Source organism: Montipora foliosa, chromosome 3, assembly GCF_036669935.1.
Source record: "Montipora foliosa isolate CH-2021 chromosome 3, ASM3666993v2, whole genome shotgun sequence".
NCBI lineage: Eukaryota > Metazoa > Cnidaria > Anthozoa > Scleractinia > Acroporidae > Montipora > Montipora foliosa.
The window spans coordinates 64,385,207-64,405,206 of record NC_090871.1 but is presented as its reverse complement, the minus strand read 5'-3'; the positions used below and the strand labels follow the sequence as shown (position 1 = coordinate 64,405,206).

General features: G+C 41.4%; 2 protein-coding genes across 2 annotated transcripts in view; one reads left to right on the top strand and one right to left on the bottom strand.

The window, feature by feature from the left end:
• LOC137997942 (coiled-coil domain-containing protein 150-like) overlaps positions 1-11,898 on the top strand; it is a 30,855-nt gene extending 18,957 nt beyond the window's left edge. The window contains exons 16-27 of the mRNA XM_068844272.1: positions 320-413; positions 1,889-2,058; positions 3,872-4,001; positions 4,887-5,096; positions 5,343-5,411; positions 7,749-7,825; positions 8,029-8,092; positions 8,193-8,279; positions 9,416-9,495; positions 9,833-9,941; positions 10,432-10,566; positions 11,434-11,898. Of these exons, the coding sequence (XP_068700373.1) occupies positions 320-413; positions 1,889-2,058; positions 3,872-4,001; positions 4,887-5,096; positions 5,343-5,411; positions 7,749-7,825; positions 8,029-8,092; positions 8,193-8,279; positions 9,416-9,495; positions 9,833-9,941; positions 10,432-10,566; positions 11,434-11,508 (1,300 nt within the window). The 3' untranslated portion in view covers positions 11,509-11,898. The remainder of the gene's footprint in view (positions 1-319; positions 414-1,888; positions 2,059-3,871; positions 4,002-4,886; positions 5,097-5,342; positions 5,412-7,748; positions 7,826-8,028; positions 8,093-8,192; positions 8,280-9,415; positions 9,496-9,832; positions 9,942-10,431; positions 10,567-11,433) is intronic.
• Positions 11,826-20,000, bottom strand: part of LOC137997943 (armadillo repeat-containing protein 3-like) — an 84,630-nt gene continuing 76,455 nt past the window's right edge. Inside the window, exons 20-26 of the mRNA XM_068844273.1 lie at positions 18,394-18,562; positions 16,978-17,078; positions 16,485-16,580; positions 16,104-16,307; positions 15,426-15,588; positions 13,466-13,558; positions 11,826-12,189 (exon numbers count right to left, since the gene is read on the bottom strand). Of these exons, the coding sequence (XP_068700374.1) occupies positions 12,079-12,189; positions 13,466-13,558; positions 15,426-15,588; positions 16,104-16,307; positions 16,485-16,580; positions 16,978-17,078; positions 18,394-18,562 (937 nt within the window). The 3' untranslated portion in view covers positions 11,826-12,078. The remainder of the gene's footprint in view (positions 12,190-13,465; positions 13,559-15,425; positions 15,589-16,103; positions 16,308-16,484; positions 16,581-16,977; positions 17,079-18,393; positions 18,563-20,000) is intronic.

Below are 20,000 nucleotides of genomic sequence, written 5' to 3'. Positions count from 1 at the left end.
GGTTCAGGTCTCTTTGTTTTAATGTCCCAGTGGGGGAATAATAATGAGCTTGCCCCCCAGCATGGCGGATTTTGTACTATGTGATCGTTAATTGCAAAAGGCCTATTCTGTAATCCTTCATCAGCATTTGACGTCTGGACAGGGTTTTGTCTAAATTCTGGCCTCCATACACACCAATGCAAAACATTTTTCATGAACGATAGTTGTTGCGTATTTCCTATCCACATTTGGTCAGTCCTATCCACCCTTATCCCCACACCGTATGATTATTTAGGTAATAACAAAAAACGTAAATTTGTCACCCTCATTCTTCACCTAGGATTTCCTCACAGCAGCTTATTAAACAACTTCAATATGAGAACGATGCCCTTCAAAGTAAAGTCATCTCAATAGAACAGACGGAGTTGCAAGAGGTAAATGTAGGCTGAAATGTTATTCGTCCCTGCTTACAGGAAGGGCTAGACTAGAGGAAAAACATAGAGAAACTTTTTGGCCACCGTTAAGGAGCAAGGATGGCACAGTCGGTTAGTGCGCGGCCTTTGTGCAAGAGGTCCTGATATCGATTCCCGGATCTCGCATCCTTGTTTCGACTCCTTTCCTTTCCGTGTAGCTAGTAGCTTTAAATACCCGTAAAACGGAGCACTGATGGAGAGTGTGGAGTAAATGAGCGCACCGTCGACCTCAGGTTTGTCATTTGAATTACTGTTACGAGTTATCGACGTTAAATATGGTTGCTTTACTTTACTTTTAAAATGAGGCAATGCTTGATGTGACCACGTTCGTGCATTATTTCGGCTTAAGGATGCGACATTTTAGAGCCACCCGGACGACAACCGGAAGTGAGCCGTTTTATTTTAATTTGTCCTGATACCACCACATTCATATGGCTAATTATCTTGCCACTGCTAGAGACAATTTGTTTAAAATTCTGGGCGAGACCACAGTCCTGGTATGACCAAAGTAATTTTTACTTCCCGTGCCTGTTCGTGGCTCGAAAACATCGCGTGCTTAGGCTCCCCATTACGCTAACGTGCACAGCTTGCGGAGTTGTTTTTTTTGCTCGTTAACTAAGCAGATTTGTCGCGTTCTCTTTGTGGTTTCAGTTCTGTCGGCTCTAAAGCCCGGCGCACACTGGAGGAAAGAGCTGAGCAAACTGCCTCGCGAGGCGGTTTGCTCAACCGTTTCCTCACGTGTGCGGGGAAATTGTGGTGAGAAATTCGCCTCGCGAGGCCGTGAGGATAAAATCAAACATGTTTGATATATTTGGCCTCGCGAGACAAATTCCTCAATGTGTGCTGCCATCGTGAGAATCGAGCTGAGCTTGGTTTAATCAAGCATCCAATAAAAAATACATGGCATACTCACGTGACTCCAGCGGTTCAGGATGGTGTCGGAGGAAGAAATTCCGACCTCACTGAAGTCACGTGAGAATACCATGTATTTATATTGGATGCTTCATTGACCAAGCTCAACTCGATTCTTACGATGGCCGCACACAATAAGGAATTTGCCTCGCGAGGCGAAAAATATCAAACATGTTTGATTTTTTCCTCACGGCCTCGCGAGGCCAAATTTTCACCAAAAGTTCCCCGCACATGGTGAGAAAACGGCTGAACAAACCGCCTCGCGAGGCAGGTTGCTCAGCTCTTTCCTCACCGTGTGCGGCGGGCTTGACGAAGGGGCAACGCTCGAATCGGCAGTTGACATAACTCTTTACGGTGGTTAATCTACCTGGAAAAATTCGTTTGAGGACAATGGCGACGGCGTTGAACAATTAACGTCACTTTTATTCGCCGAAAGACGTTTTGTCGGCGAGCTAAGATTCAGCCAGTTAGAATAATGCTGGTGCGCGCTAATCCTTTGAATATTAATTCTGGTTCGCTTTTAGCTTCGACCTTTGCGCGAGGCCCTGTCGAGTGCTCAAACTGATCGAGAAACCATGACAGAACAGCTGGAAAGACTCTTATCGGCAAACAGGGAACTACAAGATAATATGGAGGTACTTCAGACTGAGCTGGGAAGAAAGCAAGTGGCGTATGACAATCTTTTGGAGGAAAGGTGCGTCATCATTTTTTTAGGGCGGATATCGGACCTTTTTTAAGCTTAGGTACAAACCTCTCCCTAAACTTTCAAGTGCGGATGGAATACTGGATTTTGTCAAGGACACGAAATCTTGACAAGCTTCAAGAACATCTGGGGACGTTTTTCAATTACGTTTAAATGGGGAGTTTGAGCGATGACCAAAGGCTCTGCCATCGACAATGCCACAAAGCAAGAGCCATATCGGTTCCCTATTCTTTCTTTGCAGTACTCCACGATATTGTTAATGCATGGAGATGTTTGTGAAACTCGAGAAGTTCCTTTGTGTCATCTTTTTGTCCGTATTTTTGGCCTTGACCCTGCACAAAACACATCTTTTTTTTTTTTTGGAGAAGATAACCAATCAAATCCTTCGATTAAATTATGCGCAACTAATTTGCAAACCCGTGCGAAGCGAAAACAAAAGATTGTGCACTGTTACGCACCACTCGTGCACCAATCCCTCGATTAACTATGACTCCACAAGACAAAACGTGAAATCACCACATTTCAGGTTTTGACGACATCGTTAGCATACAACAATCAATCATCCAGATTCAATGTTTACGTTCCGGGATAGTTCGCCCATATAAAGCGTTTTCACTCACGTGACCAGCAGCCATATTGGATTACCGAAACAAAAGGAAGTATACTGGCAAAAACTAGCGATGAAAGCGTCCGACGTTTCGGCGACATCTTGGCGCCATTGTCAAGGGAAACTAAATTAAATATGCGATCTCAAGAGAAACTAAGAGTCCAGAGTCATTAAATTTGCATGAGTTAAACAAAGACCTTAGCCCGAATTGAGTCTGATTGTACATTTAAACATGGTCTTAATTGTTTAATGAGTAACATCTCATTAACTAGACAATCGAACTTGTTCTGGCATTTTTTCAACACATTAAAACGATTGTGAAGGTCCTCTGGCGTTATGTCGGATACACCCGTGGCCATCTGTTCGTACGCGTTGATGGACATAGAAGCAAGACCTCGTCAGTGCGCAAACACTATGATAATAGACACGCAGGCAGGATTCCGGAGGACCTTCACAATCGTTTTAATGTGTTGAAAAAATGCCAGAACAAGTTCGATTGTCTAGTTAATAAGATGTTACTCATTAAACAATTAAGACCATGTTTAAATGTACAATCAGACTCAATTCGGGCTAAGGTCTTTGTTTAACTCGTGCAAATTTAATGACTCTGGACTCTTAGTTTCTCTTGAGATCGCATATTTAATTTAGTTTCCCTTGACAATGGCGCCAAGATGTCGCCGAAACGTCGGACGCTTTTATCGCTAGTTTTTGCCAGTATATGTTTGTCTAAATCATTGTTAATTAAAAGGAAGTATTTGCATGAAAATAGAGTTTAATTCCCGGAGGATTAGTTTGGTGCACAATCATCGCCACCATTTCTTTGTTTTGGAACACCAACATGGCCGCCGTGACGTCATTTGAAAACGCTATATTGTACACGTGCACGAAATGGAATAATCGCAAAATAAACACGACAGCGCTAAGTTATATTTTGGAGTGACGTTTTCGATGGCGTTGGCGTTGGCGTTGTCCTCGCTTTTACTCAGATAACGACGGGATGGAGATCGGCAGCGCTTCAGGACTTTTGACACGCGCGCATGCTGTACGGTTGTGTTTCTTCAGCTTGAAGCGTGCTGCCCACGTAGCACGATGACCAAGGAATATTAATACACCCGCCAGTTAAGAGTAAGGCAAATAACCGAGTTAAATGCACATCTTAGAGAGAATTAATAGCCAAAATCGTGGCCACATTTATAGGGAACACGAAATTCGACAAACACGCCAGGAGAAGGCTGCAGAACTTGAAGAGCGGTTGGAAGATGTTATGCGACAGGGACAAAAAGAATTGCAAGAAACAAAAACGAAGCATAAAAGGGAACTTGCCAAGGTTAGCTTTGCCATTATAAGATAGATTTGGGCCCTCGTTTGTGCATCTAGGCACAATTTTCCCGCGTTTGCTGTTCTCTGTTTGCCGTTTTCATGTGAACAGTCTCAAATTTCTCAGTTACGCGAGATTTTTCTTGGTTTTTCTCGATGGAATTATGTTTAAATTTAAAAGAAACTTAGAGCAAAATATCAATCGATCTGCTTAAAGAGGGCGGGAGAGTTTATTCGTGGCAAAAAGGACGCTGAATGGAATAGGAGAATCTCTCAAAGAAAATTCAAAAGCTTTAACGATCTCTGATAACGTACGATAAATTGCTTAGCAACAGCGCACGCGCAAATCAAATCCGTTGCGTCACAATAGCTCTAATCTTGTCCAACCTTAAGGACGGTGCCTATTGTACGTTCTAAGGATCTTGAGATACTCGGGTTTCCTATGGGTGTTGCTTACTAATACAGGGATATTTTGGCGCGGTTTGAGACTGTGTGAAGAAAGAAGAACTTATCAAGTGCTCTTTGTATCCAAAAAGAAAACCGGGGGTTTCTGAGATAATTTAGCTTCAATTATTTCAAAGCTTTTTACAAATATTGTTGATTTAATTATCGTTGAGAAATGCCTGTGTACCCCCAAGTTTGTTTTTGGATTTCAATAACACTTGTTAAGATCTGCTTTTCCCGCACATTCATAAACCGCACAAAAATACCTTTGAATTAGTAGACACCGTCCTCAAGTTTTGCAAATGGTTGTAGGAACTTCGGACAAAGTCTATTTAACTCGAGTTGTTTTCCACGGACGTTAATATACAAAGTATTATTATTATTATTATTATTATTATTATTATTATTTTATTTTTTTTTTTTTGACTTTACGATTTCTATGGTGTTTCAGGTAAAGAAAGACATAGAGGACTCGAATTCCTTGAAGAACAAGCTGAAAGAAACGAACAAGGCGTTGGAGGACAAAGTGAAAGATCTTGAAGAGAAACTCTCAAAGAACAAAACAAAACTCAAATCGCAAAAAGTGCAGCTTGAGCAATTACACAAGGCGCATCATAAAGCAAAGGAAATGGACGAAGATGGAGTTAAAAGCAAAACAGAGGTAGAAACTGAAACCTTTGAATGTTCATTTCTTAGTCTAGCTTAATTTAGCCCCTGTCTCTTGTTAGTTTTATGTCCTGTCATAAGAGTGTTCTGTGAACTAGTCGTCGGAAGGTCGTATAGGTACGGCTCTTCTTCGGAGAACCGGAGACTTTGCCGAGTTTCCCCGAGTCATAACCGAATTTTACATCTATTCATATTTACTTAATTGTATGTTTTTTTCCTCTTCTTTGTTTTCTACCTGCAGCATTTCAAAAAAGAACTCAACAACCTCGAGCGTGTTAAAAATGAGTACATGCGTAAAAACTCCGAACAGGTAAGATGGTTTGATTTTTGTACAGGAAAACCTCCTTTTTTTAATGTGCTTGCGTTTGGTTTGTGCTTTTTCTAAATTTTCTATTTTGAATAATTCTTCCCTGGTTATTGTAATTTCCGAGTTCATGTCTGCATCCTCTTCAAAGCGAATTTATGCGCGAAGTTTTTGTGATGGTCATTCTTTACATAAGAATGAAAACTAATTTTCATCAGGAAAACTTCGCACTTAGACTCGTTTTGAAGAGGAAGCAGACATGAACTCGGAAATGTCCTATATTTGTGACAGGATAATGAGGTGTGGAGAATCGTTCTGACCTGGGACAAACCTTGGTCACACGATAGAGTAGAGTTGATCCTTTGAAAGGATCAATTCTACTCACATGATGGATTGATTGAAAACCAGCTTTTCTCGTACTGTACAGTCGCACGTTAGGCAATAGGGAGTTTAAGATCTACGAAGGCGACGGTCGACGAAAACGTCACCTCAAAATATAACTTGGCTCTATCATAAGTCTTTGGCGATTATTGAGACTCGTTCACGTCCTACAATGTGGGCGAAATATCCCAAAAATAAATTGGGACGAGCGGTTTCAGAGTGAAAAGAGAGAATGAAAGAATCTCTGTTACATGCTTACGTCGTCGTCAAAACCTCAAATTTGGTGATTTCAGGTCGTCGTTATGCAGGGGACCGCTAACAACCGCAAACATACTTGCTAAAATGCGTCAGCACGATTATTTATGCTCTTTTAACAAATAATATTATTGTTTTGTGGCGTTGCCGTAGTCGCAGTCGTAGCCGTCGTCGTCTTAAAAGAGAGCTTTAGATTCTAGGACGAGAACGACTACGAGTACGAGATTTTCTTATAGGACAACAGTGAGCGCCTGCTAACCAGCGTCATTTTGGCGGGAAAAACGTGATACCGTCGTCATTTTAGTTCGAGGTTTTGCAAGAATGTCGTCGTATCAAAACAAGTCAACAACACGGTAGCAGTTTTGGCATTTTTCAATCAGCAAAAAAGGTTAAGTTACCAGCCATAAAAATTAACTGTGGAACCTACCCTGCTAACAAAGAGTAAGATTAATCGTCCGTGTTATGAATCTTCTCAGAACCTTCGCTAAAACCGGGCAGTCAAATCTCGTACTCGTTCTCGTCCTCGTCCTAGAATCTAAAGGTCCCTAAACTCTCTAGTAGGGAGCTTAAGATTTTACGACGGCGACGGCAACAACAACGGCGCAAAACAATTATATCATTGGTTAAAAGAGCATAAATAATCGTGCTGCACGTGCAGCACGGATTTTTGCACGTATTCTTGCGGTACTCTGCATGAGGACGATAAGCGCGTTCGATTGACCCTATTCCGGAATAAGAATATGTGGATTGATGATTAAAACGGTATGTTTGGCGCGTTTCAAAGCAGGAAGAATAATAAAAATGTTTAAATGGCATTTTTGCAGATATTTGACAATTTTAATGTGTATCTCCTTAAAAACGAAGGATTTCTAACTTATATTCCATGTACTCCTATTCCGCATTACGGTCAATCGAACGCACCCTAAGGGCCGATTTACACGGTACGACTTTGTCGCATGCGACAACGGCTTACGACAGGCCCACGACATGATTTACAATTGTTGTGTACGTCAGAAAAAATGTCGTATCATTTTAAAACATGTTTTAAAACGCTGCGACAATCGTAAGTCGTGTCGTAGGCCTGTCGTGAGCTTGTCGCATGCGACAAAATCGTATCGTGTAAATCGGCCCTAAGAGTGCAATTTGAGTTGACGCATTCAATAGGGAACTTAAGCAACGACAACGGCGACGGCAACGAGAACGTCACAAATTTGCATATTTAGTAGGAAAAAACAATAGCTTTGCACGCCCTGCACGTGCGTTTTTCACTTTTGTCCATTTCTTTGCCGTCGTCAGCAAAACTACAACGTGAAATAGCCAAATTTGAGGTTTTATGGACAACGTCATTACTTGAGGATAAATTTTCATTTTCTGCCCTTAATTGAGCTCCGTTCCTACGAGCGTCATTTTTGAGGAACTACCACACCCCCGTCATATTAAAAAAGTTGAAATAGTAACGAAGCGATTACAATAACGCAAATTTATATTTTGAGATGACGTTCTCGTTGCCGTCGCCGTCGTCGTTGCTTAAGTTCCCTAATACCTGACGCGGCGGCGCGAACACAAGCGGACAAATAGCAAAACGAGACAAGTACGTAATTGCGCACCTTGTATGCTTTCTTCCATGCATTCCTGATCCTGGTGGTCAATGGTTAACGGAGTAAATAACCATTAAAGTCAACTTATTTTTTGATCTTTGAATTGTAGGCTAAAACTATAGGAGAGTTTGTATCAAAGTTCACCGACCTTCAAACGGAATTAGAGACATTGATTCAAGCTCAACGGTGAGTAAAGACTCGATAAGTGTCAAAAGTGAGTCCGCAGCTCTTTATCATGAACATCTTCGCTCATTTTTGCTTTTTACCTTGTATTGCGAAAATGGATTGAGTTTTAACGTGGTATTGTAAAAAAAACCAATTGAAATCACCTGGTTTCAAGAGCGATTTAAAGGGAGGTGATTAATTATTTCTTGGATTTTTTTCAACAGGGATAAAGAAGAAGAACTTGAACGAGAGAAAGGATTGCGGAAAGAACTGGAACAGCGACTTAAGGTGAGAAACGTGATTTTTTGAGGTTGGCCACTTTCTCTGGCTTGTCCGTTTGGTAGTAGAATTATCTGCATCATCGAAAGAAATCTCCATTTCATTGTAGAAACTCCAAGCGCGTGAAAAAGACTTGGAATCCTCAAGGAAAGATACAGAAAGAAAACTTGCGGCTGCAAACTTTGAGACGCAACAGGTATGTTCATTCCGCTCGCTAAAGCCTGGTTTTTACTAACGACGCAAGCGCAAGCAGCTTATGCTAAGTTAAAACGAACGTCGCCATGCGCATCAGAATCAACCACGGCATCCGCCATTTTGTTCAAATGCTCAGACGCGGGGAGTCTGGAACGAGTGCTTTAATTGGCCAGACGTTGCAAATTTCCTTGTGCTTATGCAGTGTGTCGTTTTAACACAACGCTAGCGAACGCAAGCATACACCTTATTCCAAAATGGCCGCACTTTTAGTATTTTTTTTTGTTTCCTTGCAAATTGGCCCTCTTGACCTCGCTGTCAAATGTAAAATTCAAAAGAATATTTAAACTCGAACAAGGCCAAAAGGGCCAATTTGCAATCAAACAAAAGAATACTAAAATGGAAGCCATTTTGGAATAAGGTGTATAAGCGCAAACACAAAGAGAAGTCTTGGGCTTGTGCTCGCGCTTTGTGCTTATACTTGCGTCAATCCCATTTTCGCGGGGACAAGCGCTGTTATGCTTGGGCTTGTACTTTCAGTGCTGAAAAAGACCAGCAGCCATATTGGATTACTAAAACAAAAGAAAGTTTTTGCATAAAAATAGAGTTCAATTCTGGGACGATTAGTTTGGTACACCAATATATGGCCACCATTCCTTTGTTTTGGAACACTAACATGGCCGCCCTGACGTCATGTGAAAACGCTCTATACATTTGCAGACGTTATTTCGTAGTACAATGTTGCTCTTTCTCTCTAATTTGTTCAAGTAATCACATGATTTCGAGTGCACTTTGGTATAAAAAAATCCCTGGCCTCAGTGGTTTATGGCAGCAATGCACTGGACTTGTGGTATTTAATAGTACGTGGCTCCTAAAGAGAAGCTGCTACTGTTTGGCAAAGTTCGACGAGGACGAACTGCGCTTCTAGTCTAGTTTAAACAACGGAAGTTTTCGAAATGCGCGTGGTCTCAACTAAGAACTCGAACTTTTAGTCGTCCTCGTACTCCAATCTGAAGGTCGCTGATTTTAATCTTAGGAGACAGTGTTTTTTTTTTTTTCTGGCTTGCTGTTAGTCGTTCTCAAACGTATTCCGCATCGAGTAAAATCAGCACAATGAACTAAATTGTTCTCTTCGTCCAGGTTTCCGAGAACCTTCGCGAAGCACAGGAGTGGTTCAAGACGAAGTTTGGAAATTTGCAGGCCGAGTTAGTAAGATCAAGGTACATTATATAAATTACTTGGTTTTTCAGCTGGCTGATTTAGAAATATTTACCAACCACGGTTTCTGCACGTGCTAAAAAAGGTATGCACGTGCCTGTAAGATCACGTGTGTTTCGATCTGGCGTTTGATTGATAGTTGACGTTAAGAACCAATTAAAATTTGATTCCTTGTTTTTTGGAAAAAAGCTTCAAGTAGTGGGGTCAACTCCGTAAGAAGAAAGTAGAAATAAAAAGCATACCCACAGTATTTGGACACGAGTCTTTTCGCAGTTTTTGCCCTTGTCACAAGCGAATAAATATGACCTCGCTATGTCCCCTGGGTGATATTTTTTTCAGGAAAATACAGGACGCCCTGGAAAAGCAAAGCAAAGAAAGCTTTAAGAAGAGAGAGGAAGAGAAAAGAAAAGTTAACGAGGCCACCGAGAAGGCCAAAGAACTTATGAGGGTAAGGCCATAAAAATGTTCCTTGATATGCTTGTACCACTTGTCTGACGTAAGCGCAAAGATGGCACCTGTCTGGTAGAACTCTTCAATTAAAACCAAAAAAAAAAAATGATAAACGTTGGTAGAGACCCAATTGAACGATTTTAACATTTTCTTCAACATGCCGCTCTTTGGATGCTCGCCCAATTTTGAAAACCACTTTGAAATTTTTTCTCCTAAGTTTAAACTCGAGCTGTTTTCAACGTTAAAGTTAACGATTGTGCATGTCGGGGTTGTTATAAGGCTAGCGTTGTCTTACTAATAAATTTGTATGTTAACTTGAGAAGCAAAGTTAATGGAACTCCTCGGAGATTTAATTATTGTTGTTAGTGGCTGTCTTTAAGAATGGTAAAGGGCATCTCGTGGCCCATACCAAGAACTGTGTGCGTCTTATTAGCAGCATTGAAAGAATGGACTTTTCATAAGTGTGACGGAAAGTGTTTTCTCGACAGGCCAGTCGCATGACCATCAACAAACTTGCGAGTGACGTGGCCGAGAATCACTGGGAAACAAAAGGAATGAAACATGCTCTAGAGGCCGAGAGGGACCATAACCTAATGACCGCGCAAAAGCTGGAGAGACTAAAGGTAACGCATTCCGTTCTAATCAACAATTTTCCCACGAGCACACGTTGGATATTTAACAATTAGACCCGTAGCCCGCAAGGGCTACAGGTAAATAGCCCATGAGGCGAAGCCGAATGGGCTATTGACCGGTGGCCCTTGAGGGCGAAGCCTAGTTGGGTGATACTAAAACAATTAGACCCTTCGCCGAAGGGTCTAATTGTTTTAGTATCACCCAACTAGTCGGACAGAAAAGACAATAATAAAGTTAGCAAATGCAAGTTAAAGAAATATTTATTTGGGAATAAGACGAGAAAAAAAGCGTCACGCTTTTCGCTACTCGAGGACTATTACTAATAGTCCTCTAGTAGCGTAGCCAATCAAAAATCAGGATTTGCATTAGTCCATTAGAACAATTAGTACAAATGGTTAGTTGGGTGATACTAATTAACAATTGTTCCATGAGCGCGCGTTGGATATGAGATGATTGGCTCTACCACAAAGAGTTGCTCGTTATTTTGTAAAAACAAAAAAAGAACTGATGCGGACAGTTACTGATATTTGTATTTCCCCTAACCCCGATGTTTTTCCATTTACTTTCAACTTGAAAAGAATGCATAATTTGGTGAAGATTAGAAAAGAATTAAGCAAATCCATTGAATCTTCGCGCATCTCTGAAGGTTTGAAGTTGTGATGTTCTGGTTCGCAAACAAGGGTGCCGAGAAAGGGAGCAAAAGTGAAGGCATCTTTGAGCGGACGACAGCAACCAGAAATGTGGAGTTTTCCCTTTCCATCTACCGATTAGCTCACGAATTTCGTCGGAAACGTCTTCGGGAATGCTAACTAATTTTACAAATAGCGATATAGTTATATATCATTTTCTATTTCCAGGAATCGACAGCACGACAAATGGAAGGTCTAGCCTTGGAGCTCGATACTTTCCGTCGTTCCTCAACACAAAGATGACAGCAACGGGACTTTTTTTGAAAGCAAATCGACGTCGTCGCCTTTTAGGAGGCCTAATATGAAGCCACAGTTTTTCTGTATGGTGCTGTAGTTTAGTGTAGTTCATTCAACCCATGCCACATCCTGAAATGCCTTACCTTCGTGGAAGGCAGTCATTTTAGCCAAATTGTAGCACGTTTTAATGTTCCGCAGCGAAAACTCTCGTAAGCAGTTTACTATTTACCGCTAGGTTATTTACATAAAGAAAAATATAGATATATTTATATCGGTTACATTGTAATAATGTTTAAAGTTGTACAATATTAAATACGAGCGAGTCGGACATGAAGGGTATTTATTGTGCCAGAAGATCAAAAAGGAAACGGCAACTTGAATATAAACAAAATTTTAATTCACACTATGTACAGGAAAAGCACCTAAATACGTTCTACAAATATTGATGAATCCATACTGCCTTCCGAAGTCAAAATGTATCGCAAACACGCTTCGTTATCTTTGTGGTAGAAGTCCATCGTTGATCAATGAACTTTTTACGAACACTCGCTAAAATGGCTGACAAGGAGGAACAAACTAGAGCCTCTGGTAAAATGTGGCCTCGGGTGAGTCAGTGCTCATTAGTCGGCCAGGGAAATGCATGAGATCGACAATGTAATTTTTAGGAGGAAACTTGGGCTGACCGTCCTGAAGACAAATATAAATAAACAAAGAAAGTCATTGTGGAAAACCAAATTATTTATTAAGTTTTTCGCTGTACCATTTATTGAAAGAGTTACCGAAAGGTTATAGGTTTAATGTACGAGTTTTTATCTCTTACACAGGCACAAAATTGGCACGGCATTCGAAACTCGTGTACGGTACCAATATTTGGAGTGTGGAGCACCCCTATAATTTCTGGCACGGATGCGTACTACTGACTGTGACGCCTTCTGTTCGTTCGGTTTACACACGAAGAATTTACCTTGCCTTGCCCAAAAAACATGGGAATGGTACCAAGATTTCGGAGTGCCGTACCAGATTTTCGTACAATTGTAAAGAGGGCTTTAGTTTAACAGCCTATAGGTTGTGAGGGTGACACAATAGAGCAAAGCTCCAATTGACAGTGTGCCCATTACAAGCCCAGGCTACAGAATTCCATTCCCTTCTCTTCGCGAACAGTTTGTGGGTTCTTAAGGACGATGCCTACTATTGTTATTGCACATACGTTCTGCTCATCTCGAGATACTCGGATTTTCTATCGGCGTTGTCTATTAATACAGGGATATTTTTTGCTCGGTTCAAAACTATGCGGAGAAAAGAGAACTTAGCAAGTTGTCTCGGTATCCAAAAAGAAAATAAGGGCTAAACATGCATTTTTCAGAGATAATTAAGCGTCAATACATAGACCCTTTGCATAAATGGCAATGTACATCCTAAGCCTCACATTCATGTGAATAATCCATTGTTTAGAAACATAAGTACGACAATAAGGATGTACAAAGTATTGTTATTCAAATTTAGGCGCCCTTTAGGGTCTATTGCTTTGTATTTTAAAGCTTTTTACAAATATTGTTAATTAATTATCTTCGAAAAATGCTTGGTTACCCCCAATTTTCTTTTTGGATTTTAATAACACCATTTAAGATCTGCTTTTCCCGCATATTCAGTAAACCGCGCAAAAATACCTTTGAATTTAGTAGGCACCGTCCTTAATGTCCCACGTAATTATCAGCAAGGTTGGTGAGATTGGGCCTACGGCTTATAGTCCTTATCCGAGAAGACAAGAAAGTCAAACCATTTGAAGATGTTATTGCGTTGGTCCAATTATGCATTAATGCATCTCATGAGGTTTCGACTGAGACGTCATCACTGGCGACAAGGTGAAATAATGTCTCGCCTTCTTGCAACTGTTTGAAAACGCGACTGCAAGTTCTCTTCGTGTTTAATTTCAACAAAGAATCATTTGCTAGACTATCCCCACCTTAGCTTCCTCACACAATAGAACCTCGTTCCAGGCCCTGTTGTACTCTCCTCGCACGAGAGAACAACTTACTGCGATGCGATCCGCGAGAGCCTGGATATAAATAATAAATGACAAACAAAACAGCACAGTTACATTTGGGAAATTGAAGAGAGATGGTCACCTGTTTAAAATTTAATGGGCACGCGCGTGATGTTTTAATGCTAGCTGCCAGGAGCTCGTGAAGGGGAGCCTGCACGGAGTTTAAGATCTGCGACACGACGGTAACGAAAACGTCATTTAAAATTGCAACTTCAGGTTAATTAATCGTTTTCGTCATGTGTAACTTTCCAGGAACTGAATTAGGAGGTGCGGTGTCGAAGCTACGACAGAAACTTCAAATTCGCTGCCTTGTGTTCACGTTCTCTGAAAAACTTGAGAATTGGTAATTTCACGTCGTAGATTTGCAGAAAACGTGAAAGAAATGTACAAAAATGAAAAATACACGTGCAGAGCGTGCAAAGCTATTGTTTTTGCTCATTAAATATGCATAATTTGTGACGTCTCCCTTGGGAGATTCAGCACTCTCACAGTTGTAAAAACCAATCACTGGTTTCGTACGGGTCATGGAAAACCTGGAAAGTCATGGAATTTTATGGTCGGTCATGGAGAGTCATGGAAAATTATAAATATGGAAATATGGGAAATTAATCACTGCAGTGTCAAAGCAAGGATAAAATGGAGTAAAGACGAGTTTCTATCAAACAATCGGAAGTTTCACTGAGTTGGTTCGGAAAAAGGTTGTTAATTTCTTCAAATTTGATCTGAGTTATATCCTAAAAAAGGATAGTCTTGAAAATTTTCGTACGTGGCAGCTAAACTTAGAGTGCCCCTGTGATCAAAAAAAACACTTCCTTTTTTCCTTCAGATTTTGAAAGTGTGTTTGCTTGACACCTGACTGGCAAAATCTTGAGCTTTGATTTTTATGCAAAGGCCGTTTACTTTGAGTGTAAGTTTTGGATTTCACGGTCCGCCATTACTCACGTTCAAAACTGACCGATTGGACCTCAGACGGTTGGATCCAGGGAAAAGTGACGTCAGACGCTCACTAGCTTAAAATTTCAGCGTGTGAACGCAGGTTATTAATAATATATGCAAAGCGTGAGTTTAAAAGTCTGAAAGCCCAAAACCCCCGTGCTGCATATTAAGTATGCGGCGTACACACGTATTGCATTTTTAAACTAGTGAGCCTATGACGTAATTTTCTCCTCGATCCAGCTCTCTCAAGAACATAATGTTAGTAACGGCGGACCATTAAATAGGAAAATTACAGTTAAAATAAAGAGGTGTCTTTTTGAAATCAAGGCTTAAAACGTGGGTCACCTAGTGTTTTGTTAACATAGTTTTGAAATCTAAAGAAAAATATGAATTGATTTTTTGGTCACAGGGGCACTTTAAGGTCATGGAAAGTTAGAGAAGGTCATGAAAAAGTCATGAAATTTGAAGTCCTTAAAAGAGTACGAACCCTGAATCAAAACAGAGCTATCTCAGCGTCAAGGGAAATAGGATACTTTTCACGGGAAAAACCTGTTCCTAAAAATATAGTTACTCGGGAAAGGGTTTACTCAAGGAATTAGTGGAGATAGAGGATCCCCCTCGATGAGCTCCTCGTAACTGTTAGTTGTCATTTATCCCACTGTTGTTTAGCATTCTCTTTCCCGTCCACGCAAAGTCCATGCATCGTTGCACCAGGTCCTTTTCCTCGGGGTCAAGCTTAGGCCTGCTTCTCGCAATAAAAGGCCCGCGGGCATGACAGCGGTCGATGTCACCGCGCTTTTTCTGCCTGGCCATCCGGGCCTGCTGATAGTTTAAAATGTTGATGGACCAATATTACCGAAAAACGGTTTTTCACGATAGAAAACCAATAGAACAAGACCTAAAAAAAATTCTGTCCAGGCCCATACTCTCGGGCAAATCTTACCTTGAACAGCAAAGCCCTGTGATAGAAGATTCCGGTTTGTATCTTTCCGATTGGAATAATATTAGAGTTGAGCTCTACTTTCAGTTGACCTATGGGCAGTTCATAGCTGAAGGAAGACAGTGATTCTCGATCCACTGGGCCACCCATCTTGTCACTGACAAATCTGTAAATAAGGAAAGAAGTGCAATGGATGCTTTCGGTTCCTCAGCGGCAAGCGTTGCGCTTATCTTTACTGTTGAGTCAAAGGAGTTCATAAGGAGGCTCAGATCAGTTTGAACACTGTACCATAAAGACGGATTGAATCTAAACAACTGTTTCACATAACGGCATCGATATGGTCTTGTCAGTTGAGCTATAATAAACGTTTTTGCATATACGGCAGCCATTTTGATTTCTATTCTTTCGAAAGACATTATGGGATGCCCAGGGGGCAAAAACATATTAATTTGCCCCCTGAGCATCCCATAATGTCTTTCGAAACAATAGAAATGAAAATGGCCGCCGTAACAGCAAAAAGGTCTATTGGTGTGTCCTATGATACCATTACAACGCCGTCGCGAGAAAGAGTGCTTCGAAGTCAGTTTAGATCATAAATCCTTTGACGGCTCACATTGAAAATACCCTCGCAGATCTCATGCCCGTATTGTATCCACCATTTGTAGTTGACGAGCTACTTACATCGCTAGAGCCTCTATCTGTTCGCTGTTGCTGTTCAGCGGCTGTATATTGTGTTGCACTTCTTCAATGTACAGGCGTAGTACTTCATCTGTAGGGGGCTGCCAGGAAGGAACTTCTTCCTGTTGCACCACTGACACCTCAGATAAGGTGGCCTCTTCTTCCCGCTGTCTCTGTTCTTCGCGTTCGCGCATGATCCTACTTTTGCTGAAAGGAAGAAAAAGACAAACACGCGATCAGACAGTTTGTCACACAATACCGACGAAAGTTGCTACATGAAACTGTGATATAAGAGGGCACCTTGCTCGCTGATTTCACTTGATAAGCCGACTTGTTGAAGACACCCTACTTTTACACGAGCATCATTAAAAAAAAAAGCCAAACCTTTTCAAGTCCTTGTGAGATCTCGACCCCTTTCCTATTTTCTCAACACTTTTCTCTGGTTCCTTGGGTGTGATGAGAACTGGCGAAGGTGTTTTCCTAAACAAAATAAACACCATGGCTAAGACAGAGAACATACCAGTCATCGAAACGGTTGAATAACTCCTATAGAGCTCTCTCATCACTGCGTTCCGTTCAGTTCGGTATTTTGTACATGACAGGCAAGACTGCAAAATGCAACTCAAGATCCCTTCGAAACTGACAGCTTCCGTAGAGAAGGCTTTACTTCGTTTATCTCAAATCACGGATAACGCCACATGGGTTAACCACTCTGCTTGGAAAAGGGTTTTCTCCGGGTACAACGGTTTTCCCCTTTCATTAAAAAACAGCTCATTCAATTTTTGTTGATGTGTAGATTACTTTTGCAGAGGACTCGTTTCGTTATCAGGCTCTCAATCAGTTGATACTCAAGAAAGGTTTTTATTATTTTATTTACCTCTCAGCGTTTTTCGAGTTGATCAAGATAATAGGTCGGTGTGCATCAGTGGATTGTGAATTTAGCTCCTCCAATGTCAAGAACTTGCTATCCGCACGCATCTGAAATGAAAGAAGGAAAATTGTTGGTTTTCACTCACGTGATCAACAGCCATGTTTTTCAACGAAAACAAAAGAAAACTTTTGCATAATAATAGAGTTGAATTCCCGGAGGATTTGGTCGGGGCACCAACATGGCTGCCGTTTCTTTGTTTAGGGGCACCAACATGGTGGCCGTGACGTCATGTGAAAACCGAGAATAAATGAAAATGATAATGATGATGATAATGAAGACGAAGATGATAGTAATGAAGAAGTTTAGGCTGATGATATGAAATGAAATAATAAAAGTAAAGATAAGGAAAAATATGTCGTTGATGATTGGATGATGATCAACCTCGTTGCCAGGACCTCTCTCTTGGCTTAGGTCCTGGGAACGAGGCTGATTATGATGAAGTTTATCGCTGCATCAAGCCCTCTCGGTTGTTCACACGACCGTATACCTTGCAGTCGTGATACAGCCAATACATGGAGATAAGTCTTCAGGCTCGTAGGAGAATGGATGAAAGCACACCCTGTGTATTTTCCTTGTTGCCGAATGTAATTCCACGTGACTTTGCAATGTGATGCAAAGAGATGGACTTCAGAATTTCGTGCTCCATCATTAGCCAATCAGAAATAAAGGAAAACCAATTATAACAAGCTTGCATGCGTTCCAGGTTTTCCTGCGCAAAGCGCCGGGTTGACTGAGTCGACGAAAACGTATAATTTTGCTCTATCATAAGTCTTTCGCTATTATTCCATCTCGTTCACGTCCTACAATTTAGGTTAAGTATTGTCGGAACGAAAATAGGACGCAACGTGACAATTGCGTGACGCGATGGACTGACGTCACAAGAAACCGGTTAGGACCGGTAGACGCGGAGGAAAAAAGGAAAAGGAACAAACTCGTGGAGACTTAAGATGTCAATAAATGTGTTGAAAAGTTAACCGGTGTGGAATAGCGTCAAGGAATCGTTGCAATAGTATCCTAAAAAAAAATAGGTACGAACGGTTTCAGACTGAAAATAGAGAACGAAAGACTCTCTGTTGCTTGCTCACGTTGATGTCATAACCTCAAATTTGGTGATTTCATGTCGTTGTTATGCAGAGTACCGCAAAAACATGTGCAGTACTACGTGCTGCACGTGCAGCACGATTATTTATGCTCTTTTAACCAATGATATCATTCTTTTGTGGCGTTGTTGTTGCCGTCGCCGTCGCCGTTTCTTAAGCTCCCTATTTGACTGTCCGAGTCTTACTGTTGTAAAGGGTGAAAGTAATCACTTCGGTTTTGGTAGAACGGCACTCGGCTGAATTGCTTTTCTAGGTTTCTCACCGGTCCACAGTCGTAAAAGCCATCTTGCATAATGTTATTACAGCTCAGTGCACCAGTCATGGCGAACTTAGCGGGAAGGTTGCTATCCAGCAAGCACTCCATTGCGGCTTTGGCAAAACCGGACTGGCGGGTACTGGACAAGGAGATCTCACCTAGCACATCTAGACCACTGAAAAACATACACCAATGCCCAAATGAGTTAAATTGTCACTCTTTTCCTAAAAACTAACGAAGTGGCGAGCTTCAAGCAAAAGTGATTCACTCCGCGCACACGTTGTAATCAATCGTCACATCACAACCGTAAAGCTATTTGCATTGTCTTTAACTTATTCATTACGAAAATTAAACACTTTCGCTTCTTAAGGTGACAAATCCAGCCGGAGGTGACTGTAGGTTTTAAACCCGTAGCACCTTGAAGCGAATCCTGCCTGTTTTTTTTCTTTTCATTTTGCGATGGCAAATGACGGTAAATACAGGCGTTTTTCGGGCTAGACACCTGGCCCCAGTTGTTCAAACGATGGATAGCGCTATCCGCCGGATAAATCACTATCCAGTGGATAAGTAATAGCGAAATCAATTGCGCTAGAGCGGTTTTCAAATGAGTGTCGTAAAACCAAAACCAAAGTATTTACTTTGGCCAATCAAAAAGGACAGAGACAATCCAGTAAACCAATCAAAAACTCGAAGTAATCACACGTAGCCGACACGAAGCGCGGGAAAATGTGCACGCGCGAGCCACGATTGGTTTTGGTTTCACTTCTGATTGGTTGAAAAAGTGGAGCGAGAACTTTGAACCAATCACTAAGTGAAGAACTGCAAAACCAAAGCAATTCGCTGGTTACTTTCGACACTCAATTGAAAACCACTCTATCCAATGGATGGTGATTTATCCGGTGGATAGCGTTATCCACCTTTTGAACTGGGGCCTGGCCTCGGCTGTTCAAAAGGTGGATAACGCTATCCACCGGATGAATCACTATCCAGCGGATAAACACTAGCAAAAGCAATTGAGTTATCCAGTGGATAGTGATTTATCCAGTCGATAGCGCTATCCACCCTTCGAACGACTGGGGCCTGGGGCCGGTTGCTCGAAGCCTGGTTAGCGCTAACCGCTGGTTAAGAGGTATTAAAACCTATAGGTTTCCATGCTGTTTAACGCTGGTTAGCGCAAACCATGCTCTGAGCAACCAGGGCCAGCTTATCCATGGAAGAAAATACGAATGGACAATGGAGATACGGGTAAGTTCTACTGACTTTTTATTGAAGCTCTAAGCAGTACTGAGGCGAATAGACCGTCTATTTTCGAATTCTCACAGCTGGACTGGATCTTGTATGAAATGGAGGCTAATGCGGGCAAATTAACTTGTGTGTGAAAAGATTTGCCGCATTAGCCTCCATTTCATGCTAGATCCAGTCCAGCCGTGAGAATTCGAAAATGGTCTATTCGAAGACTCGTTGGCAATGTTACTACAACTTTGTTGAAATGTTTTTACCAATTTCATATTTTAGATGTAAAGAAAGCGCATAAAAATGGATCATTTTGGATCTCAAATGCACCAATACCCGCGTGTTAGCTCTACGGATGTCATTAAAATGTCTCTGCACGC